Source organism: Drosophila willistoni, assembly GCF_018902025.1.
Source record: "Drosophila willistoni isolate 14030-0811.24 chromosome 2R unlocalized genomic scaffold, UCI_dwil_1.1 Seg200, whole genome shotgun sequence".
Taxonomy (NCBI): Eukaryota; Metazoa; Arthropoda; class Insecta; order Diptera; family Drosophilidae; genus Drosophila; species Drosophila willistoni.
This window is the reverse complement of record NW_025814051.1, coordinates 3916678-3941699: the sequence shown is the minus strand read 5'-3', so window position 1 is coordinate 3941699 and position 25022 is coordinate 3916678. Positions and strand designations below refer to the sequence as shown.

The 25022-nt window shown below is 34.0% G+C and overlaps 7 protein-coding genes, 1 long non-coding RNA gene and 1 other non-coding gene across 12 annotated transcripts; 5 read left to right on the top strand and 4 right to left on the bottom strand.

The window, feature by feature from the left end:
• Nucleotides 1–3246: 3246 nt before the first annotated feature.
• LOC26528837 lies at nt 3247–4237 on the top strand. The gene is made up of 4 exons (XR_001450571.3): nt 3247–3326; nt 3586–3654; nt 3831–3950; nt 4152–4237. It is a non-coding gene; the product is annotated as an uncharacterized LOC26528837 (long non-coding RNA).
• LOC6641529 lies at nt 3385–3504 on the top strand. The gene has a single exon (XR_049707.2). It is a non-coding gene; the product is annotated as a small nucleolar RNA Z5 (small nucleolar RNA).
• Nucleotides 4238–4441: 204 nt separating the features above from the next.
• LOC6641531 (mitochondrial DNA helicase) lies at nt 4442–6690 on the top strand. The gene is made up of 3 exons (XM_002064423.3): nt 4442–4868; nt 4930–5373; nt 5438–6690. The coding sequence occupies exons 1-3, from the start codon at nt 4565–4567 to the stop codon at nt 6544–6546; spliced, it is 1857 nt and encodes a 618-aa protein (XP_002064459.1). The 5' UTR covers nt 4442–4564; the 3' UTR covers nt 6547–6690.
• Nucleotides 6567–8186, bottom strand: LOC124460366 (E3 ubiquitin-protein ligase rnf8-A-like). Of its 4 annotated transcripts, none has more exons than XR_006954287.1 (5): nt 7967–8186; nt 7719–7777; nt 7534–7656; nt 7337–7468; nt 6567–7285 (listed from the first exon to the last, which is right to left on the bottom strand). XR_006954287.1 is itself a non-coding variant. In XM_047010983.1 (5 exons), exons 2-5 carry the CDS (start codon nt 7801–7803, stop codon nt 6633–6635), a joined length of 993 nt encoding a protein of 330 aa, XP_046866939.1. In that variant the 5' UTR covers nt 7804–7805; nt 7967–8186; the 3' UTR covers nt 6567–6632. The 4 variants fall into 4 exon arrangements, 3 of the variants coding, with proteins under 3 accessions (XP_046866939.1, XP_046866941.1, XP_046866940.1); XM_047010983.1 differs by having other exon boundaries at nt 7719–7805; XM_047010985.1 differs by having other exon boundaries at nt 6567–7279; nt 7719–7805.
• Nucleotides 8187–10368: 2182 nt separating this feature from the next.
• LOC111518512 (tropomyosin-like) lies at nt 10369–12077 on the bottom strand. Its single transcript, XM_023175455.2, has 3 exons — nt 11925–12077; nt 11673–11762; nt 10369–11615 (listed from the first exon to the last, which is right to left on the bottom strand). Exons 2-3 carry the CDS (start codon nt 11682–11684, stop codon nt 10470–10472), a joined length of 1158 nt encoding a protein of 385 aa, XP_023031223.1. The 5' UTR covers nt 11685–11762; nt 11925–12077; the 3' UTR covers nt 10369–10469.
• A 217-nt stretch (nt 12078–12294) lies between these two features.
• LOC6641532 (cysteine-rich PDZ-binding protein) lies at nt 12295–12718 on the bottom strand. The gene is made up of 2 exons (XM_002064424.4): nt 12493–12718; nt 12295–12426 (listed from the first exon to the last, which is right to left on the bottom strand). Exons 1-2 carry the CDS (start codon nt 12654–12656, stop codon nt 12297–12299), a joined length of 294 nt encoding a protein of 97 aa, XP_002064460.1. The 5' UTR covers nt 12657–12718; the 3' UTR covers nt 12295–12296.
• Nucleotides 12719–12763: 45 nt separating this feature from the next.
• On the top strand, nt 12764–13569 carry LOC6641533 (putative RNA polymerase II subunit B1 CTD phosphatase RPAP2 homolog). The gene is made up of 4 exons (XM_002064425.3): nt 12764–12842; nt 12903–13014; nt 13197–13294; nt 13361–13569. The coding sequence occupies exons 1-4, from the start codon at nt 12814–12816 to the stop codon at nt 13542–13544; spliced, it is 423 nt and encodes a 140-aa protein (XP_002064461.1). The 5' UTR covers nt 12764–12813; the 3' UTR covers nt 13545–13569.
• On the bottom strand, nt 13566–15650 carry LOC6641534 (FK506-binding protein 59). Its single transcript, XM_002064426.4, has 8 exons — nt 15333–15650; nt 15116–15258; nt 14857–14977; nt 14657–14795; nt 14237–14594; nt 14064–14174; nt 13863–14000; nt 13566–13792 (listed from the first exon to the last, which is right to left on the bottom strand). The coding sequence occupies exons 1-8, from the start codon at nt 15529–15531 to the stop codon at nt 13679–13681; spliced, it is 1323 nt and encodes a 440-aa protein (XP_002064462.1). The 5' UTR covers nt 15532–15650; the 3' UTR covers nt 13566–13678.
• A 739-nt stretch (nt 15651–16389) lies between these two features.
• On the top strand, nt 16390–25001 carry LOC6641535 (putative uncharacterized protein DDB_G0291608). Its single transcript, XM_002064427.4, has 4 exons — nt 16390–16703; nt 22105–22453; nt 23316–23368; nt 23436–25001. The coding sequence occupies exons 2-4, from the start codon at nt 22167–22169 to the stop codon at nt 24461–24463; spliced, it is 1368 nt and encodes a 455-aa protein (XP_002064463.3). The 5' UTR covers nt 16390–16703; nt 22105–22166; the 3' UTR covers nt 24464–25001.
• The last annotated feature ends 21 nt before the right edge of the window (nt 25002–25022 follow it).

Here is a 25022-nt window from a genome sequence, read left to right as displayed (position 1 = left end):
TATTTTGAATTAGAAAAAAAAAGGTCATCAAATAATTCAAAATATTTTTTAATTACTAATAATAATTAAATAATTGAACTTACCATATTATTTTGGAGAGAGTGCGTGAGTTGTACGTTTGGAAGAGCGTGAAAACGAATCAGGATGTTAAAGTGAAAGGATGTATACGGACAATCGGACCAAAAAAAAAGGAAAGGGAGAGAAATGGGTTGGCTTTTGACTATTTAAAAACAGGGTGACTTTTAAATATAATAAAAGCCATCTGTTTAAGCCCCTGTCTCCTTTGTTTAATAGTTAGTGCTTTGGGTCTTATTACATTTAAGTATTGTTCGCCCGCGAATCGGACAAACTGACCAATAATTTCTAACATATTACTATTACAATCTTTTATTGACAAGTCCTGATTGATTCCGTTTTCTTCATAGTACTTACTTAGTCGCCCAAGTAGCTTCTTTATGTTGTCCACTTCCAATTGATACCTCTCTTGACTTTCCGCTGGCAACCTATCCTTCACGAACATCCCATCTACAGCAGCCATGTAGGTGGGAGTTGTGTAGGGTGTGCCATAGATGGCATGCAGCGTGTCGTTGAGGTGGTGGTGAGTTCTTATGCACACGTTTGCAAAGTGTGCATAGTCCGAAACAATGGGGACATCGCTCTTGTAGTCATCGCGAAACTTCATATTTACGCTGCATCCATCGCAAACGTAAGCTATCAGATTTCCCAAAATTCTAGCTTCCCTGAGGTAACGCTCCAAATGCCCAGTAATTGTATCGATCGCTGCGCTGTTGTAGGTGTCGTCCTCCCACAGCATCTTGACGTATGCGGTTTTCCTCTTCTTCCCATCTATGGATTGGAGCATGAGAAAGAGGACAGACGTCCTCAATGCCGCCCCATCCGACTTAGCCCGTTTTGATGACGAGGGTTCATCGTCATTGCCACCATCAGTGCAATCCTATAAAATTGTACGAAATACTACATAAAATATGGGAACCTATAAATACAGTGGTCTTCCTTTCTTTGCCTTATTTCTTAAATGAATTAAATATTGAGTATGAATTAGTGACGTAAACTCTCGCCAAGCAGGAAGACCAAAAAAATACATACAAAATTGAGTTTTCCAATTGGCTTGAAATTGGATACTGGTGCCAAATTCAAAATTTGTGGTATGGAGTTTATATTATTTTTACTACAACAATTTTATTGAGTTTCCAAATCAATTTCACAAATTTAAAAAATGCGTCTTCTTTTTTAGCCAGGACAAAATTTGAAGGCTATTTATCAAAATTCAATTAAAAAAAAAAAAAACAATCAGAGATACTCCCACAAAATTTACGGTACATCAACGCTATAAATTAACACTTTAAATCATTCGACTAGCATTAAAATAAATTTTCAAATTCTCAAATTTTTAATTAACTTTAACAAACTTTAAAGAAAAAATAATATTGGATTTTTTTTATATTTACTTATATGTATATGGAAAGAATATTTCATCAATGCACGCCACAAAGGGAATGCTTTTGAAATTTTTCAAATTCCTTAGCAAATTCATAGCTTAGTGTTTCTATTAATTTCGTCTATGAATTTGACCGCTCCTTAATATGACCAATGGGGATCCTCCGCGAATTGGGGATCTCATTGCAATTCACATTGTGAAACAGTTTAACCGACATATTTATATACACATATGCATAAAAATTCAGCACCGAAAGAAAGCAACAAATTTATTAAATTTATATTTCAGAGAAATACACAAATTTCGCAAACGCACGCAATGCGTTAAGTAAACGAAACTAAATTTGCGCCTAAAGTAAAAGAAAAAGTTTAAAGGAAGCAACAAGTGCTTGCCCAAAAGATTTCGATAGACGAATCTTGCATACCCTTTAATTTTCTTTGAAAGAATGAGAAAGCATTATCTCGGAAAGCAAAGTGCGAAAAAGCGTAGTAAAAATATGAAAGAATTGAGAAAAAAGTAAAATATACATAACTGTCTCACAAAATACACAAAAATTTAAAAAAATTATTTTGTTTTATCATTTCTGAAGAATTTGTAATTTATTTGGCTAAAAGATGAATTACTTAATTACTTGAATTACTTTTGGAAATCTTCAAATTTGGTAACAAGTTCATATTATTTGCCTGCTTTAAACGCCCACCAATGGATCGCATTGCAATCAACATCGAAGCATAAATTGACAGACATATTAATTAATTACAAAAATATATGCACAAAAATTATTTTACGGAAACAAAACGCGAGGAAGCTTAAAAAAAAAAAAGAGAAAGCAAATCTTGTGTTTGGCGCCACCGTTGGTATTTTAAAACAATGGCACAATAAGGCAGCATTTGAACCGCCGTACGCCCTCAAATTAAAAAAAAAGCTGATGATTCGACTGTTTGCACTTGTCAATTTGCTGCTCTGTTCTATCAGTAAATGTACAAAAATTATGCAAATAAGAATTGTGTTTAATAATGATGCAATATTTGCAGTTACTAATAAGTATGTAACACCTGCTTTTGTTGAAATCGGTAATGGACACTTTTATTTTCAAATAATTTCGAATACAAATTGGTTTGATGCCTTTAAATCAAGTCGTTTAATTGGATCCGAGCACATTTCTTTCCATACAATTGATGAATGGAATGCAATTATCAGGCATCTGGAGATAATGGATAATACACAGAGAACTTATTGGGCATCGTCAACGAATCTTCACAGAAACAACAATTATATTCGGTTTTCAAACGGGCAACCAATTTCCATAAGCTTTTTGCGACACATCATTTTTTTTATGTATGTGAGGCCCCACAAACTTGGGTTTTAGAAATCGTCAAATCAAATTTTGGCTTCCAAGCTACAAGCTCACTTTTTTAAAATAAAAATTCACAAATTTCAAATTTTTTCCTAATATTCACATTATTTAAAATTCGATAGATGTATTCGATATTGAGAACCTATAAAATAGTCAATTTCCACTCGATAAATTTTAGCGATGACTATCGACTGTGTCACATAGCTATCGATTTTGAGTTCCCAGCTCTAACTTTTTTTTGCCTTCAATTTTCATACTCAAATTTTTACGGCGAATACTCTATTTTTTGCAGCGAATATTCAATTTTTTTTACAGCGAATATTAAATTTTTTAATCGGTTCATATTGGAGCCGATACGATAGGCTCGATAATCTATCTATCTATCGATTGTATAATGGATTTCGACTTTCCAGAACTAATTATTTTCAACCTTCTTTTTCCTTGGTTATGTCGCCACGTGCAGACGAGTTTCTTAAATTTTCATTCTACTTTGGAAAATTGAACAGAATGGTAAGTGTTGAAATTGGTCTTTGTTATAAATTATTTAAAAGTGAATAAGTGAAAGTGTTGCCAATGATGAGACTGATGACGAGACTGAAACGAACAGATTCTCTTGATTTTCCATTGTATTTTTCAATGTTTAATTGAACTATAATTTGTTCATTTTAAGATGATTTGGCGTCTGATGGCAACTTTTTTATTTCTATTCTCATAAATGTAGATTAATATGATGACCAATCTAACTAAACAATATTTCTATCTTTTGCAGGGATAAAAACTAATCCTGATCACTCCTCATGGAGTTATCCATATTTTGAGACTTCTTAAGACATAAAAGGTAAGAAAAAAAGCGAACAACAATTTTTTAATAATAGTGTGATGAATTTTTACACAGACCTGTTCTTAGTAGACCCATGCTGCAATTGTAGTAAACTGATATTAAATATTGTTATGTTTATTGTAAATATTATCTAGTGCAATATTAATTTTTATTATATTTTGATTCTTTTCCAGGAACAAAAAACCTTCAAGCGGCCAGACATGTGGTTTTGTAGTCTGTTGACCGACCCATAGATTATTTGCTGGGCAAAATGAGGTTATGTCTGCAATGTGTGTTCCTTGGAAAACATAAAGGTAAATACCAATACAAAAATGCAATTTGCAATTTATACTTCAAATGATGATTACCTTAATTTCCTTTTGCGGTTTCCACCAGAAAGTTTCGGCTTAATGATGGTCAAAGGTGTCTGATTTCAAATTTTTAAATTTAATATTTAATCAAGGTTTTCAATTATAAATGTACTTATAAATGGTTCTTTGTATTTATATTTGCAGTTTCCACCAAGGCGAACTGAATGGAACTACTATTGGCGCAAAAAAAAAAACTAAACCTAGACTGAAGAGGTTTTATTTTTATTTAAATAAATCAAATTAATTTGAATATTTGAATGCATATTTAATGTTGTTTTAATTAGAACTATTAAGAAATGCCAGATATTTCACTTGGTGTGTCTAAAGAAATGTATTATTTCTGCTGCAGTTTTATTCAAGAAAGTATTATTTGATTTCAAAGATACCACGACTACATTTTGTTTAGTTTATTCAGCGTTTGTCCTAACGTTTTATATATAAAAGGCACATAAATGTAGTATTTGGCCTATTGAATTTAAGGCCCATTATCCCAATATTTTGAAAATGCCCGCCATTTTTATGAATATCATCTCTTTGGTGTTATCGATAACAGTAAAATGCGACGCGCCGTTTCAGTTAAACTGTTGCTCAGTAATTTAAATAGCAACAAATCCAAAGCGTTAACTAAGTATTATGCCACACAGACTGAGACGACGGATTATACGTTAGATGCCAAAGAATATTTAGATTTTAAAAGACAGCTCCGATTTAACAATGTGCCACACAAAGATGGACACACGTGCTTGCATTTGGAATGCCGGCTGTGTGCTGCACGTAACACAAAAGACCTTCAACCCGAACGAGGGGCAAGCAAAGGACAAGGACATGTTGCACGATGGGCCTATGTAAATAAACGAACTGGTGAGGTTTCTTTTTAAGAAAATAAATTCATAACAATTAACGTGGTGTTTCCTTTTCCCAGGCACTGTCGTCTGTCCCAATTGTGAAGTGAAATCTTATCTAAGTCAAATATTGCCGGCTTATCAATTAACACCACCCGCTGGATATCAACGGCTAATTCAACGTCAACCTTTGTTTACCTCTTCTTATATTAACCTTACAAGTGTCTCCCAGGAAGCATGTGATTTACTAGGCATTAAGGGTCTAAAGGCTACACAGTTAAATGCCATAGGAGCACAATGGGAACCGCAAGAGCAGCTGCTAGTCTTTCAATTGCGTAATGCTGCCCAACATGTGGTAGGGGAGAAAATTTTACATTTGACTGGTGATCGCCGTGAGAAAACCATTAGCCACAAGGATGCAACAAATTCTGGACTACTCGTGCATGGAGTGGGCAAACAGAAGGCGGTGCTGGTTAGCAATCTAATGGATTTCATAGTCCTTGCCACACAGAACATAGAAACGCGTAAGAAAAGGCTAAATATTGCAAGTATATTCGATTATTGAAATGACTTCTTTTTTTTTTTTAGATTCCATTGTCTGCCTGCCATTCGAACTGAAAATGCTACCTCAAGAATGTTTGCCTGGACTGGAGCTTTTCAAGGAGTTGATATTTTGGTTGCACTACGATGCCTCACATAGTTGGGATGCGGCTCGAACGTTTGCCCAGAAACTGGAGGACAAACGTTGCCTGCTCATTAGGCCAACGGAAACAGAACCATCACCGCATTTGGCTCAACGTCGTCGTCTCAATCTTCGTCATATTCTGGCAAAAGCCCAGCCAGTTCGTCATAGATCGATTACCACATTTAATGCAATGCGCAATGACATACTGAGCGAATTGCAAAACATTGAAAAAGTGAATGGCGTCAAATGGAAACGTTTTCCGGTGCTTAACAAATTGCTAAAGGGTCATCGCCGTGGCGAGCTGACAATCCTGACAGGTCCCACAGGCAGCGGCAAAACCACATTCATGAGCGAATATTCTTTGGATTTGGCTATCCAGGGAGTTTCCACACTGTGGGGCTCCTTTGAGATTCGCAATACTCGTCTGGCAAGTACATTGCTGCGTCAATATGTTGGTTATCCTCTGGACGACAAGCTCAATGAGTTCTCCCACTGGGCCACAGAGTTCGAACGTATTCCGCTCTACTTTATGACATTTCATGGTCAGCAGCCACTTAAGCCGGTCTTGGAAGCTATTGAGCATGCCTCCTATGTTCATGATGTACAGCATGTGATAATTGATAATCTCCAATTCATGATGGGCGTATCCAGTTATCGGGGTGATAAATTTTGGGAACAAGATTCAATTATAGCGGCCTTTCGTAGTTTTGCTACCAAACATAATGTCCATGTGACATTGGTTATGCATCCGCGTAAAGAGCGGCAAGAGGATGAGCTAACAACAAGTTCGGTATTTGGCACAGCCAAAGCTACCCAAGAGGCTGACAATGTCCTAATCATACAGGATAAACGTCTAACATCGGTGAGGGGTAAGAAATATTTACAAATTGCCAAAAATCGTTATAGTGGAGATCTCGGCATCATGCCATTGGAATTCGATAAAGATGCTCTAAGCTATTCGACCACAGTGCAGAGTGCCAAACGTCGTAAGGAAAAGGAGAAACCAATGTGATTAAGGAGTCAAGTTGTTGGATAATGTAATGAGTATTTATTTCTTAAATATTTACAAACAACATTTTTTTTACACTGAATTGTTTTCTAGCCAACAAATAATTTTGTTAATAAATTAAACGGTTGTTTACATAAAGGACATTGATGGGAATCCTGTCGTGCTCTTTGTATGCAATTATTGTGAAAAATATGACCACATGATAGTGCTACGATTGGATGATGTTCTATTGATGCTTCTGAATCCCAACATATCGAACATTTCCAGTTTGTGAAGGGATTACCCGATTGGTTTAACGCATGGGTGGTGCCATTTCTTTGACTTTTCACCTCTTCCAGAAGACTTTCCAATTGGGCATATTTTCTATTATTATTCTCAATTATCAAAATCTGCATTTGGTTTATTTTTTTATCAAACTCATTGATCTTACAGACAAATGCTTGATGTTGTTTGTCACTTCGTTGTTTTTGCTCTTCAGCCCGAAATATGGATAATTGTTTTTCATTGACCACGTGAGCTTTAAGTTCGGCAATAGTTTTCTTTTGTCCGTTTATAGTTGATTTTAGGTCAATTAATAAATTCATTATTTTCATTCTTATTTCATTATAATCTCTTTGTAAATGAATTGTGCTTGAATCACTTGGAGTTTGAGTTGTTATTCCTGAAGATCTTGAATTTGGAAATTTTGAATTCAATTCGCCCAAAATTGAAAAAACATTGTCATCATCAAGAAAATCTATAGCTAAAGAATAGATAATTAACTCATTTTACATGTGTGTGTGTGTGTACATACGATGTTTAAGCAGATTGGTTAATGATCCATTATCATGAGTTAAGCCAGAATTAACATCAATTTGATTTACATTTGGAATATTTGTTTGGAATCCATTCAAGTTTGATAGAGTTCTGTTTTCATTAACGATATCTATATTATTAAATAATAATTTATAAAATTTTAAATTAAATTAATTTTAAATTTGTTGTACATACATGGACTTTGTTGAAAGTTAAATTGGCCATTTAAGGATGAATTAATTGGATTTACCATTGGCAGTTGAGATGGCGTTGAATTTAGGGAATATTCCAGTGGTACATCATCGGTAAGATCTATATCTTGTAATTTTAAAAACGAAATAATTATTTTTGAAAAATATTTCAATATGGGGTTTACATACAGCAAACAGGTGGCACCAGAGTAGCAGCAAATTCTTGTCTAGTGGGCTGGTAAGGATACCTATATTCATAATTATTATTCATCATGTCTGAATTTAAAAATTAAACAAAATTATACACGAAATTCTTAATATTTGTTCATTAATCAGATAACACCGATTTCTTGGAAACCCAAAAAATTAAGTTCATAGAGATGAAATGCTTAATCGGACTAATCGCTTAACATAGAAAAGAATTAAGAATATTTTACCGAAAACGCCAAAAAGTATGTACTTCAAGCGATAATAATTTCCCAAATTTGTTTTAAATATACTTTCTAAAATTTACAATTGATTTAATCCCGCTTTGGATAAGTTCTTCCACACTATGTTATGTATGTATATACATATGTCAATTTTTAAAAATATTGAAAATTAATTTTCAGTCCCTTGCCAACGATCCGCGCTTTGTAAAAGCTAAAGACTAACTAAAGCCACCCACAAAACTTATTCATACTTTTAATCAAAATATATACATACAGTTGGGCAAACATGTTTGCGTACGTCTCTGTACTGTTTTAATCAAATAAAGTTCTTTAATTGTTTAGTTTTTAGCTAATTTCTTCCAAATTGAATTAAAGTTGGCGGAAAAAAAAAATTGTTTCAGAATAACTGTTTTCTACTACGAGGTAACAATGTTTACATCTGTGCAAAAACAGTTTTGCCCAACTGTATAATACAGTAACACATCGTGTGAAAATATTCTAATAACTTGCTCAACACTATAATTGTCCGTCTTGACGAAAAACTTCTTTTATAAGATATTGATTCATTATTATTTTTTTTTGATTATGAAACAGATCCTCATCTGTTTTACCCATTTTATTTATCAAAAATAAGACGATATATTCAAAATCATATGCTAGCAGATTTTAATAATCCAAGTCTATAATTAGCAAAACCTTTAAACTTGCAAAATTAAATCCAGTCGCAGTAAAATTATTGTTAATGAAAAAGTTTTCTTTAGCCTCTGTAGAATTTTTGGATCGTAACCGCTTAGTTTGTATGAAATCCAGGACCCTGTTTTTTTCATCCTGTCCCACTCTTTGAGAACTTTATTAGTCTATGTGAAAGATTTTGTATTCCTGAAAAAAAAAAACACTTCTTTTATTACGAGAAGCCAAGAGAGTATTCCTGTATTCTAATGAAGTAAGTAAGTCGTCACGCCGACTTAGGTAGTATAGTAACACCAGTAAAGCAAATATTTCAACTTTATTAAACAAATGCATTTTCACATGCTTCTTACAAGCAAATCTTAATATCTCGCTCACTCAATCATACAAGCACTCTAGCGCCCCCAGCAGCCAATGGCCAACTCCGGCCTTATGGAAAAACGTTTATATGCATAACTCGACTGTTTTTTGTCCGATTTTCAAATTTGGTATTTTGCTAGATATTAGTATTAAATTTAAGTGTGCCAAATTTGATTGCATAAGGTAAAAAAATACGGGAGATAATCAAGTTTTTCAAATTACGGGGGTGGGAAAGGGCGTGGCAAAATTTTTATACATACAAAATGTGTGCAATTACTAAGCATTTACATACCAAATATGATGTCTCTAGCTGGAATAGTTTTTGAGATAAACGCTTTTTTTAAATTGCGGGGGCGGAAAGGGGCGTGACAAAAATTTGAAATAAACTTGATCACTCTACATACTACACGAGTCTACATACCAAATTTGGTGGCTCTAGCTCTTACAGTCTCCGAGATCTAGGTGTTCATACGGACAGACGAACATGGCTAGATCGACTCGGTTGTTGATCCTGATCAAGAATATATATACTTTGTGGGGTCGGAGATGCTTCCTTCTGCCTGTTACATACATTTTGGCGACTTTAATATACCATTTCACCCTATGGGTGTATGGTATAAAAATTGCGTCAATGCGTATACGATAATCGCCAAACTAGCAATCGTTTTACTTGGTGAGATTTCTTATCATCTCAGCTTTTTGAAGTAAGTCTAGTGAAAATGCGCTCAAACAAAGAAATAGTTCAATTAACCCATTTCGGACCGCCCTGATTTAAAGTTGCGAAATGACTTTTTAAAAAAAAAAAACATTCTGCCTGTTTTAGTTTGGGAAATTGGTGAAATTGGTTGAAAAAATGGATTTGAAGGTTTATTCAATGTAATTTTTGTGGAACTAACTATATTCTTCCCTTTGATTGAAATATAGTCAAATAAAATACAGAATCTTTGAAAACATACAAAACTTGCTGTTCGAAAAGTCGAACAGTGGTCAAAAATGGGTTAAGAGACCACTGTAAATTAAAACTAATAAAAAGTTGATAAGACACTTTTACAGAAATTTTTATTTTTTTTTTATTTTTGCTTACTCATTTAAATGGAAGAAGTCTAAAAAGACAACAACATTCATTGGAAAAGGGATTTCCAAATTACTTAAATATAAATTTGTTTTTTTTAGCATAGCATTTCAATCTCAATCGAAATTGATGTATATACGTATACATATATATTTTTATATTCCCAAATAGGAAACTTAACTGTAAATCTTTATGGCATTTTATTATCAATTTGTCTTGCATTTGGATTCTAATACATACTTAAGTAACCATATGCTAGAAATGTTAACAAAATTTAATATCTTTAAGATGTTTTTCTTTGTTGCCCTTTATTGTTGTTTATAGTTTAATAGCAGGTAAATGGAACACTAATTTATAATCTATGGTAATGAAAAAAAAAATGTAATAATATCAATTAAGAAATATGTTACGCAAATTACGAGAATTTGCCGAATCTCTACATTTGGGACATTTTTGGACCTGTTGAAGGCAAAGTTTAAGACACTTACTCCCAAAAAGATGACCACAGGGCAATGATACAGATCGATGATCGCCAGTCGATTCCATTTCGTCAAAACAAATGGAGCATGATCTAAAATCTTTCAAATTACTTTGTAATGCCGAGATTTTTCTATCCTTCTCTTCAAACTGACTATCGAGTAGAAGTTGCATATTTTTTCCCAATTCTTGGATTTCAGTGCATACATTTTTGAATTTACCGCCATTTCCATAGTTTTGGAGATCCTTACGAAGTTGTTGGATAACTTTTTCCTGTTGGCTAAGTTGAGATGTCTTTGACGCGAGGTTCACATTAAGATTCTCCAATTTAACATCGTACTCGTGACGAACTATGCGATTATTTTCTTGAATTTTGGCAACATTTTCCTTGGCCGCACTTAATTCTTTTTTCAATTGTTCATTTTCAGTGCTTATCTTTTGTCTTTCTTTTTGGTTTGATTGCAGCTGAGCTTGAAGCTCATTTAGTTTCCTTAAATTTGTTGCCTCAGCTTCTTGTTGTTTCTTTGAAATTGTTTTTATTTCTGTTTTCTGATCTTCAATTTCCTGAATAAGTTTATCCTTTTCCGTTTGTATCGATTGTTTTTCCATAGTAAGTTTAAAATTTAGTCCCAAATAGTTGTGCTTCTCAGAGGCATTAGTTTGCAATTGTAAAGCAATTTTATCTTTTTCTTTCATACAAGACGCAAATTTTTGTTCCAAATCCTTGATTTTAAGTGCCATTTCAGATACATTCGCATCACACTGTGATGAAGGGTTTTCAATGGCATTATTGTTGTTGTTAATGATATTATTATTATTATTAGTTGAAGGCTGCGATTTTAAATTTGCTATTATATGCTCCTTTTCCCTAAGCTCCTGTTGTAACTTTTCGATTTTTTCGTTATAATCGGATGGAGCAACATTGGCCCGAGCCGCTGCCGACTTGATCTTCTCCTGCTCCAATTGAAATGTTAAAAGTTTTTTCTCAAAATCCAATGAGAGCAACTTTAGATCCGATGGCGAAGTCATAGGTTTTTGGGTCATATTGTTTGACGTTTGCTGAAATCATTAATTGTTGTTTAAATGTACATATGTACTAAATATTAAGTTACTCACATTTTTAAACATTTTGATTATTTCCGATAGATCAGACTATGGTTTATTGCCGTTTGACGAGTTGACGCCAGTATAGATTAATTTTGCAGGCTGAAACACAAATATTATTTTATCTATGTAGTTGAGGAGTATAATTAATGACGTCACGTCCAGAATGTACACAGCGTTTTCTTTTCATTCTCTATACCGTGACTCACAGCTTCAAAATAATTTTTGGGGGTTTTTTGATATAATTACACCCTCAATAGTTACCTAATTTAAATTAGAAGAATGAAATGTATTAAATTCGATTTATCACAGAAAGAAAAAACGAAAAACACAAAAATCTCGTCTGCTGGATGTTAAATTCGACGAGACAAAAACCTTTCCTTGTCGCAGCGCAAAAGGAAACAATAAAGAGTGCCCAAGCTAGTTATCAGCTGTTTTTACAGTGTTGTGAAGTAGCCCGCTTTTGTTTATAACTGTCAGGTTTATTGTTGTGACAGATATTTAATTGAAATTTAAAGTGGGGTATGCAATTTGTTTTATTGAATGACTTAAAATGAAATGAACTATTTTGTACATATACATACTCCTGTCTATGCAGTCTGGACTAATTAAAAGCTTATTACTAGTTTCTCCATTTCACGTTGAGCTCTGCTTATAGTTTTTGGTGTTAAGTATCTTTTTGCCACACATTGCGCAGATTAATTTTTTATAAGAACAAGCCTGGCAATAATGTGCTCCCATTTGATGAACTTTTTGTCTGCAAATTCTAGTAAATATAAAATATTTACCAATTAATGTCGTTTGAACTGTTATTATTGTTTACTTTACTTACCTGCATGGGGCCAGTGCAGTGCCTATAGGATTGAGGCGCTCACGGGCCGATGATAAGGCTTTATTTTCATTTATTTTTCGTCCGCCAGCCGGTGCTCCGCTGGTCCGCCAAGGATTTGGAGTCGATAATTTTGATAATTTGGACTCGCACTTCTCGCAAACCATTATAGTTAAATTTTCGTCAATTGTTTACTTTTTTACAATACAGTGTGCCCTTATTATCTGAAAATTCAGTGCTGGAGAATGCCCCGATTCTAACAAATTATCGATAATGTAGATAAGTGCGGTCACACTATCTTATAATTTGTAAACATTTGCAAAAATGACAACAAAAAACCCGGACAACTTAAGGTAATTTCACAATTTGCAACTTTATTCTTTTAACTAAATAGTATTAATACCCTGTTACAGAGAACAACTAATAGCGGCTGTGCTAAAAAAGAGAAAAGCCTTGGCTCGAGCACAGGAAATAGTTGTTAGACTCATTGAGCCTAATATTCAACAGGATGAGTTTCTAAGCCTGGTAAGTTAAAATTAAAATTGAAATCATTGATCACCATCACTTATCTTTAAGCTTGTACGTACATATATAATTGCTTGTATGTACATACATATATTTTGAACTTGGGGATGGAGGTGTAAAACCAACATAACCTCTTGCCTAAAAATTACAATATTAATCCAACCTTTTTTTTTATTACCTAGCTATCTGAAATTGATCCCCATAACTATGCAGATATTGTTGAAGAACGTTCCATTAATAAACTCTGTGGCTATCCGCTTTGTTCCACAGCCTTGGAAAAGTAAGATTATTAATCATACTTTACTTTTCATTGATTAACTTTAAAATTTGCATGTCATACTTCTAGTGTTCTGTCCCAAAAATATAAAATTTGTGGACGCCAAAATAAGGTCTACGATATTACGGAGCGTAAAAAATTTTGCTCAGGTCATTGCTTTCAGGCATCCGAATATATTAAATCCCAAGTTCCTGTGTCGCCTCTGTGGCTACGTGACAAGGAAATGAAAACGAAATTTCAACTTTTAGCTTAGTTAATGTATTTCATTTATTTATATTTTGTATATATTTTTAAAATATAATGTAAGCATTCACGTTAAATCGTTTTTCATTTTCAGATGTGTGTGTGTGTTGGAATTTTTTGTAGTAAGGACAAATTCAAAAATATTTAGATCATAATTACATTATCGCGTTCTAATGTCAACTCAGCTTCACGTTTGGCATCCTCCTCAGACCATTCACCACACTTGCTAAGTACATCTGTTTCTCTTATGGGTTCGGTCTAAGATAAAAATTTATTAAAATATGCAACGTTTCTTGGGCTTTTCACTAGTGTCTGCGCGTGTCTATACCTCTTTGTCGTGGGCAGCTAATTTGGTAAACATATTAGCATATAATTTCTTCTCCTTGTCCTTGGTCTCCTTAATCTTTTGCTTGCAAATAAGTACATGATTGGCCGCTGCCTTATTGCCAGGTTCTAGTTCAATAACCTAAATTGGAAACCACATAAATTTTGGATATCTCTGAGTAAAATTCAATTTTCCATATCTCACCTTTTGGAAATCATCTAAGGCTTCGTCTAATTCATTGATTATCAAATTACACTGTCCACGACGATACAATGCCTTAACATTATTGGCATCTAAGGCAAGTACGGCATTACACTGCAATAAATTGTTAATGTTAAAGGAATTTTATAAACTTAGTGAATTTTTAAAGTTCATACTTCTTGTTTGGCATCGAAATTATCATTGGACTTTTGATGGCACAGGGCAATGTTGCTGTGTGTAGCAATCTTTAGCTTCTTGACCTCCTCATTGGTATCGGCAGTATTCGGTAATAGGTTTTTACATTTATTATACATCTTAATGGCCAATGACCAGTTCTCTTTCTTAAAGTAGTTGGTGCCCTTCTCTTTATAGACTTTGGCCTCATCGATACGCTCGGCGTCACTCAATTTCCATTCTTCCAGGCCTTTGCCGCAATCGTTGAGTTTCACTGTATATTCCACTGTGGCGTTTGGTGGAATCTTAAAGGCTTCGTTGCCCTTCAAACCAAAGGCATACTTTGACTGAATCTTAATTCTATGAAAAGATAATAATTGTTAACAATCTATCGAAATGAAACATGCATTTTTTATATTTACTTGGATGTTTCGCCTACATTAATTTTCTCCAACGCAATTTCAAGGCCCTCAATAAGGTTAATGGCACTGCCCTCGCCGTAATCAAATTCAACATCGCGCTCCTCAAATACTCGGCCCTCGAAAGATCCAGAAATGTGAGCTAGTAACAAAATGGTGGTTTATTTTCAAGCTAACCGCAAAATTAGATGGTCTATATATACCCTTAACAAAGGCCCCATCGCTGGGTGTACGCTTCTTTTCGCTTTGTTCTAGAATAGTCCGTTCAATGCTGCCATCTTGATTGGGACTAAGATCCTCTCCTTTCCAGCCCAGCATTTCGAGCTAAATGAAAAGTGAATAAGATACAAAATTTAATAAAAATGGGAAAATTATAAGAAAAACATTTTCGTTTTTTCCATCTGTTTTTGCTTAAAATGAAAGAAACATCTTTTTTTTAATCAATAAGATGCTTGCAATTACCTCAAAAATCAATGTTGAATCGGGTGGAATGCTTGGTGGGCTGCCTGCAGCACCGTAGGCATAATTTGGAGCACATGTTAAGAAGCATCGTTCGCCAAGTTTCATTGTGGCTACTCCCATATCGAAGGCTTTAATAACACGGCCTTAAAGAAAATACAAAACATGACAATTTAAATTCATTTTAAACATTCTAGAAGCCCCTCCCATTATAACTCACCCTTGCCGAGCTCGAATTCAAAGGGCTCATTGCGGCTCACGCTGGAATCAAATTCGGTGCCATCAACCAATCTGCCGGTGTAATGCAGCGAAACTTTAGAACCATTGTTTGGTGTTTCGGTACCGGTTCCTTCTTTTAATATTTCTTTAAGGACTCCTCCATCGTTAGACAAATCGATTTTCTTTGATTCTTCAGGCATCTTAACCGTTCTTGTTGAGTTCAAGTTGCAAAAGTAACAAGAAAAAAAATTGCTGGGAAAAAAGGCACCAGAGACAGTTAGTGTGGAGCAACTTGGCGATAGTTGTGAATGTCATCGATGAACAGACAAACTATCGAAGATTTGCGCTATCGATGGTTGGGGTACTCCCGCAACGTCCTGCAAAATAAAAAATTTCATCGAATAATTAGGTATACAAAATTCGCATAGTTTACAGCACATTAAACAATTCAAAGTGACATTTGAGTTAAGCTGCGAAAATATTTTACAAGCGTATTCCAACTATGTATTTCGATTGTGAAAGCACCTCTGACTTTGAGCGGGTAAATTTATAATTTAAATTCTAAAATTTCGACTTTTTCTTTTTGCGATACGAATTCATACACGAAGTAAATGTAAACAAAAATTCGTTAAAAAGAGCTTTAAGCGAACATTGGAGCGAGCTTTAGCACAAAAACAAATCAGTTTGCATTTATTTGTTTGCTTGCTGTATTGTTTATTCTGAAAGAGAGCGACAATGTTCGTTTCTAACTCATATCACACACACACACCCACACAGATACACACACACAGTGACATCGCAGGCAGGCGCAATACATACATTGAGTGTATGTATGCGTGTATGTTTGTATTATTTGTTGTTCGTCAGCAGCAACAACAGCAACAGCAGCAGCTGCAACAACAACAACAACAATAAAAAGTTGCCTGCTGGCAGCTGTTCGTACATATACGAATCTATATATATTTGTGTGAGAGAGCAGAGTTTTTGTGCGTTGTTCTCTGTTTGTTCTGTGGCTGATAGATACTTTTTTGAGATACTTTTTTTTTTGCCTGTTTTAGTCGCTTTCGTTGCTTGAAACGTGAAACATACGATATATGTTGTATATAGATATAGATGTACATATACAAGCCAAAGAAAAATCTAAATTGAAAAGTGAACAATTTTTGTACGTTACGTCAGTCAAAGTTATCGTTGACGTTGGGGCAATTTTTTTTGGAGTAATTTTTTTGGCGCGCTATTTAAAACTCGCGCATTGAAACGGTTTTTGTGTGTTTCGATACGGGTTTTTGCCACCTTTACGTGCATATTAACCGCTTAAAAAAAACATTCGAATTCCGTTAACCGTTTCTGGCAAAAACACCAACAACAACAGGTAACTGAAAACTGATTTCAAGTACTAACAACAATTACATGAGCAATGACTATTCTTTAAGATAAGCAACAAGACACAACACAAAAATTTCCTTGAATGTGTTAAAGAAACAACAAATATGATATACCATATTGTTGCTCTGTATGTATGTATTTGTCTATCTAACAAAGTTATTGCAAGTGGATAGCAGGAAGGGGGTGGTTGGGTGTGTATGGGGGGTTTTTAGTAGCAGGAGAGGGCAAGATTTCTGCAAAATTTTGTTAGCTTTAGAAATTGTGTTGTTGTTGTTGATGTTTTTGTGTTTTTGTTATTCTGTTTTTGCACATTGCTGTACTTTTTATTTCATAGCCAGCAACAGAATTGTTGTTGTTGTTATTATTGTTGTTGCTGTTGTTCTAGTGTGTGTGTGTATAATTATATACATATGTATAGATATATGTATATATTGTTATAGATATGTATATCTCTGTGTGTTATGTTAAATAGACGTAACACAATAAATATCTGTGTATGACTCGATGGCCAAGTTAGCTTTCTTTTGTTTGCAACAAGCAGGAATAGCAGCAAAAATAACAATAACAACATCATCATTAACAGCAGCTACAAAAAAAACAACAACAACAACAAAAGCACCACCATTGACTTTTTCTTTCCTTTTTTTTTAAAGTGAACAAACAAAACTAACGACAACAACAAATGACGAACTAATAGTATGGTAGAACCAAATACAAAAAAAAATATATACTTACACACGTTCATATATTTATACAATATGAAGAAAAAAAAAAGAAAAAAACACGCGCGTTCAATGTTGATAATGAAGTTCGCTGACGATAATAATGATGACGACAACAAAACAACAAAACAATTTTTTTACGCACAGTGGTTGTAATATACTCAAAACTTGTGCACACTAATCTACTAACTGTGCTTTGGAATGTTGAATAAATCATAACACTTTTTAAACTGTTTTTATTATAATAAGCTGTGTAAACATATATTAAAAACCATTTTGTTGATACTCTGCGGTTCCAAAACGTCATAAATTCATAGACATAACTCTACATACATATGTAGATCCAAGAAACACCTAAGGCCAATTTTTTAAGGATTTCAGCCATTTGCATATAACCATAAAAGGTCTTACACGACCTTATTGCCAGTCTTATTGATAATTATTTTAAATACAAAAATAAAAAATGTATACTTGATATTGGAATTATCTATAAAACAATTTCTTAAAAGTTTTAAGATTTACGATATAACTAAATTTGAGTTTCAGTCTAATGTATTTGTTTTATTATATTCCGTTTTTTGCTCCAATCAGTGGGGATTGTTCCTTATTACGACCACAAAAAAAAAAAAACCCGAGAACTGGACATATTTCGATATTCCTCCAAAATGTCCGTTTTCTAACCCCTAAAACGCCCCCACTGGCCTATTTAAACCATTAAAACTATGGGGTAAATCCGCCATTGGCTCCAATTGTATGTGACGTTTCAATTGAACGAAATAGGATTTAAAATGAAGAATAAAGAATAATCCACTTAAAAAACACCGCTAAAAAGATTTATACATAGAAACATTCCCAAAAGATGGCTAAATGGATAGGTAAATTGCGGAAACAGCAAAACATTCTGGACCATTTAGTCATGAAGTGCAAAGAAAAGAAAAGATACAAAGATGAAACAATAAAAATTCTATTAAATGCACAAGGACACCTCGAAACACTGTTCTGATGCAGTTCTACCTGCCTTTTTATACTTGCAGGAAACAAATGCATTGTCATTTTGTTAAGGATCATGACAAAGACACAAACACATACATACATACCTGAACAAGAGTGAAGTGGAATTGAAATTAAGAAACCTTTTTTGAAACGTTTAAGGCCACTGTGCGCACGTTGTTTTTTGTGCGAATCGCACACAAAAAAATGGTGTTTGTGTATGTGTCTGTGTGTAAGAGGCAGAGGTAGGTGGCTAAGCCGTTCGTAAGGTGCTGAAAATGTGGCGGGAAATTTGTTAGATTGACCGACTGACTAACTGACTGAATGTGAGAGTGAGACCCAAGTGAAAGAGCCAGAGAGTGACTTGATTAGAATCCAGTAACAAAAACAGGTAGTTGCAGTCATAAAATATGCGAATCAATTTCCGAGTTCTCTTGTTTTTCTTGAATATCAAATGATCAAAATGTTTTGAATACGAATGCGACTTGTTCCACTTGTTGTTGCTGTTGTTGTTGTTGTTCGTTGGTGTTGATGCAGTGTTATTGCAACATCAGTTGTTGTTCTCTGTTATCAGTGTCGAGACGAACGAGCTTCCAACAATAACAACCACCAGTCGAGACAACAAAGCAAAAATAACTTGGTATAACGAAAACACAGTAAGTCAGGACAACTGCTACGGCATCGAAATACCCTGTAAAATAAAGCAATCTAAGTGCATTACATAACTAGACACACATGTTTCTAGGCAACCAAAAAAACAACCTGCTGCTGCTTTTTAATGCTGCTTGCCACTTAGCCATGTTGATAGCCAAGCACCTAACAGGTTGCTAGCATAAACATTTATGCTGCCTAGTCATGTTTCTGGTTAGCTCTTGCTCCCCCTCTATCTATATACAGATGTCCCCTGTATATATGTATATGTTATAAGAGAATTGTGAAACTAAATATATGCAAACTTATAGTTTTATTTAAGGGGTAAACAAATCGTGTAGATATGTATTAATTTCAAGTTTACTTGAATTTTCTATTTATTTTCCCTTTAAATCGTATTTTAATCTAGTATTATTTTTCCAACTGTCTGCGTTTAAAGTTACAGTACTTAAGCTCTATTTTGGCCAGTAATCATTTTGAGCCTAATATAAAGGAACCACAAGTGAAAAACTTGATAAACAATTTCATAGGTTTACTAGTTTAAAGTCAAAAAGTCTTTTCTAACCAGAACTGAAGTAAAAGTGAAGTGAAGCGCCTTTGAGGGATTTATAAAATGTTTTTGGGGAGGGTCCCTTCTGACAATGAAGATTTTTGGCTAAGTATTTTCTGATATTTTTGTTAAAGACATTTTGTTAGTATTAAATTTATTTTGAAGACACACTTATTAATTGCTTTTTTTGAAAAAAGTCTAAAGCTGTTCGAAATATTGAAATTTCGAGGGGTGACAAGACCCTCCGGGCTTTCCCCTGGATTCGTTATGCATTTTGCTTATAGCTTTGAATCCTTTTGGCCCATCATTTCTAAACATGAGGCACTTGTCTTACCCTTAATGTGTAAATAATTTTTGTATATTCGGAATAATATAATATAAGAATAATTTTTCGTGACTTTAATTTAATCTAATTCAGGAACGCTGATTATAAATATCAACTCAATTTTGCCCATCCATTTTGTAATTGATTTTGTAAAATCAGGCGTTCTGAAGAAAATAGGCACCCAAAAGTATACTATGGAGACAATTTAACAGATTTTCGAATATGGATCCTTTTTAAGCAAAATGGCCCTTGTTTGCAAACATTACTTATAAACAACTTGCAAAAGATTCCAATAATTCTTTTAAATTAAAAAATATAAAATTCTTATAATCCCTATAATCCCTATAGCATACTTTTGGGTTATAATTTTTCCTCATTTTATAACCATATCGAAAGTGTTAGATTAGCAAAAAAAAAAAATACGCTTTTCATATTTTGTGAAGAACTTTTTAATTATACCTTCTATATTAATTGGTAAAAATATTAATGTTTTGGTATAATATTTTATTTATTTTATACAATGCAATCTTGCAAATGCGAACACTCTAAATAATTTCAACACATTCTTTTCGAAAACCTAACATAATAGACATAAACTAAGTGCAGGGTCGTAATCAACACCTCCAAATTACTTAACTGAACTTAAAATACTTTTTATAACCTAAAAATGTCGGACTATGAATATTCTAAAACGACAGATAGTAACTGAGTCGGTGAACAACAGAACAAATGAGTCAAGTGAGGCAAGTGAGTAATCCATGTTCATTCCTGAAGTAAATGGAACGGAATATAATAAACGGAAATAAATGAAATAAAGGATCTACACTCTACTACAGAAATTATAACATCACTTGTGTAGGGTATATGAATTGCCAGTTATTTATATGGAGATATTTTTTGCCTGCTGTTGTTGTTGGCTATAATAATATGAAAAGTAAACAAAGTTGCTGTCAACAACAAACTACGCGTTGCCCGCAAAACTGTACTGAAAATAATAGCAACAACATGAACGAACGAACGAACAACAACAACAGCAGCAGCAGCAGCAGCGGTAACAAAACAAAAACAACAACCATAATGTTTTATTAAGTTTCACAAAAGAATACGTATGTATGTGTGTATTGTTCATACACTCGCACACACATACATATGACATAAAAAGCTCTGTTGTTTCATCGTCGTCGTGCTGAGACAGCAGACCAACACAAACAAACAACATGAAACGGAATGAAATTTGTAGAAACAGTTGAACGATAAGAGGGGGGACGGGGGTATTGGGTAGGCGGGTAAAGTTCTGAGGGGAGCAGATGAAGGCACGTTCCTTTTGTTGTTTTTTGTGCTGCAGCTCGATTCGATTTTAAAGTAACTAAGGCAAGGCGCAGCAGCAACAATGAACAAGAAACACAGAAAAAATAACAAAAGTTGTCTTAAAATTTGGGAAACATTGAAACTATTACTGCTAAGGGAAACACTTTTAAAAACCCTTAAAAAGTAGGTACTTTTATACCAATCCAAATACCGTTAAAAAATACTGTTGAATCAAAAACACTTTCATATACCGTTAAAAAATACTGTTAAACACAAAAACACAATGTTAAAAAACACTGTTAAGCAGAAATCAATTTCAAAATAGTGTTGAAACATTCAATTTTTCGAGTACCGTTAAAAAATGCAGTTTAAATTGAAAACCTTTTAAGAATTGAAGAAGAAAAGTTTTAAGAATTTTGAATATATCAAATACAGGGACGGATTCAGGGCTAGATATGAGACCCTCGCAATAACAAAAACGACTTTGGGAAAAGTCAAATCGTTGTAACAAGGACAAAAAAGAAAAACAGAAAAAAGTTTAAATTTTGTTAATATTTTTACAAACTTTGAGAAAAAAACAAACAAACCCCAATTCCGCTTATCTAAATTCGGCCCTGGTCAAATTATTATTGATTATGTTAAATTTAATTAAAATCGTTAAATGATTTGCAATAAACTGTTACAAATAACACAATTTCAAATCACTTTTAGGAGCAGTTTTTAAGAAACAAAATGCCTATCAACATTTTGCACACAATCGATTTCGCTTTGCAATTTGGAAACACTTTTACAATGACAATTTAACAATAACAATTTTTGTCTTTGCAATTCTTTTAAACAGGCTGCTGCTACAGCACATTAAATATTGCACAAAATACAAAAGAAAAAAAACACGATTGGAATATGACAACCAGCAATACAAACAGCAATAACGATACCGAAGAAAGATCGACGACTGCAACAGTTGCTACCAGCACGACAGCAACTTCTTCTTCGGTCTATGGTTACAACAACAGCAATAGCAGTACCAACAACAACAATAATAATAACGACCCACTAACTACAATAGTTAATATAGGATCAACGAATCGTGTCATGCAGGCGGATGAGGATTTCAACATTCGATTTGTGAATTTGGTACGCACACATAAATGTCTCTATGACAAAAAAGTGCCCGAATATCGCAACAGGTGAGTTCAATACTTTAAATTCTTTTTTTGAAATTCTCATTTTAAACACCTTTTCAAGAAATGTTTTCTATACATCTTTTTAGATTATGTTTTGAGTTTTAAGTTGAAAATGCTTAACTATTTTCATATACATATATATATTTTTTCAATTTTGAAACTTTTTCAATTTAAATATTGTTAAATGCAAGAGAGGTTTTCACTCTAGAAGTTAAAGATCTTTGAAATAATGTATCTCAGAATTCGACAGCAACTTATACTAATTACGGCAATTTTTTTAATCATTTTTATACCTTAAACTTTTTTATTCAAATAGTAAAAGAGACAAGAGCAAATAACTACAAAAAATTATTGAGAATCAAGTGGAATCATTTTTAAAAATGTTCAAAAATCTTAAAAAAACTCTCAAACCATTAAACTTTAAAAACGATTATAATGTCGAATTGTCAAAAAAAAAAAAACATATTTTCGATCACAAATCATGTTTAGGGAAATAAATAATATACATTAAAACATAAGATTTAATGGATAAAGACAGTACCGGATTAGCCATACAGCAGGATTAGAAAGTACTCCGGGCCCCGTGCTATTAGAGGGCTTTTAACATATTTCATAAAAAATTTATATTTAGGATTTTCTAATTGCTCCAGACTTAAAAAACGAGTTTCGAAATATATGTTTAAAACTTTTATAGCTATTCGAAAATCGATTTAGGTATTAACTTTCATACTTTTAAAAAGTTAAAGTGCTCTTAACTAGATCTTCAAACTTTTTTAGTAGACTTGTTAATTAAACATTTAAATGTATTCAACTATTGTAAGCATTTTATTTTATTAAAGTTATTTATTTTTCAAATCTATTTCAGAGATAATCAAGAGAAAGCTTGGGTGCTAATTTCCAAGGAAACCCGTGAAAGTGGTAAGTCTAACTGCTCCAACTATTTCATTTGTTCTCTATATTTATAATGTGTATTGATTTTGTTTAGTCATTCATTGCAAGGAACGTTGGCGCAATTTGCGTGCCTGTCTGTCTCGTTATATCAAACAGCAGAATGGATCGGAACCGCAGCATAAGCCGTATTATCTGACAGAACATATGGCCTTTTTGTTACCCTTCCTTAAGTCGACGCGGAATAATTTGGATGGCCATACAAGTCTAGCCACGCTCTATCATCTATCCCAGCAGCATCTACAGCAACAACAGCAGCAACAACAAGAACAACACCAGCAGCAGATGCATCCTCATGAGGAGCATTTATATTGTTCCACCACTACCATCAATTCTGTCAATAATAATAGTAATAATCTTGGCAAGGAAATTCTACAGCTTAAACAATCCATGTCAGAGACTGACGGGGACGAAGTCCATGAGATGAAACAATCAATGTCGGAGAATGATGATGAGGAAACTATCGATGCCTTCGATCCGCTAATAGCAGCAACTCTCACTTTACAGCAAAGAGGTGGAGGAGGAGGAGGCGGAGGAGGGGGTGATGTAACTAGTACACCGAATATATCCCATCCCAGAGTAGGATCATCGGCTAGAAGTGATACAGCCAGTGCCGATAGCTTACAGAATTTCATACCCGATGTCCAATTGGCCGAAACAGGACAAAATTTGGTCTATCTGGATGGACGTGTATCGCCATCGCCACAAATGCCAATGCATTATCATCCGCATCATCATTCCGATCATCATCAGATGCCCAAACGCATCAAAACGGAATGTGGTGAAGCCACCACAACCATGACAAATCCTGGTGGCTATAGTGTCTCCGAAATGGCCGATATGGAATTCTTTCGTAGCATTTTACCCGACATTGCATCCTTGACGCCGCAACAGCGTCGTAAATTTAAAATTGGCATCCTTGAGCTAATTGATGATGTTGTGGCACGTTATCCTGAACCCAATATGATGAATGGTTCCGCTGCGGGTAGTAGCAATGGTTCCCTAAACAGTGTTGGTGGTGCACGACGGCAACGACACAGTTCTGGCCGGGATTGGCGTAAATAAACTAAAACCCAAAAAAATTATACATATACATAGTCACTAAAAAAGAAATTGGAATAAGTTTATGATAAATATTTGTTAAGATTGGACTGGTGACTCGGAAAACTAAGAAGGTGGACCCCTACAATTGCATTTCCTATCTCTATTCCAATAGATAAATATTTGAATTCTGGTTCTAATTGTGAGTTAACTGAAATGTAAATGAATGATTGTGATTTGTTTCTAATTCCAAGGCAAATAAGTTTCCAAAAGGATGGAATTACCCCTTTTGTTGTCCAAGCTCTCCAGTCCATTTCCATGCCCAAGTGTTGTGTGCACGCTCAATGTGCTAGTTGATAGGAAGATAGTGAGTTTGCTTTATATAGGAATAAGCCGCAGCTAGATCTGTTCTGCTGTTTGTTGTGTTTGTATATAGTTTTAGGTGTTTAAACTAAGCAAATTAAGTGAAATGAATTAGTAATAAAAAATATAATGGATGTACAAAGAAATAATGTTCCATGTTTTGGTTACGCCGAACATTAATAATTTTGTCTGTGTCAAAAATAAAACGCCATCATACAAG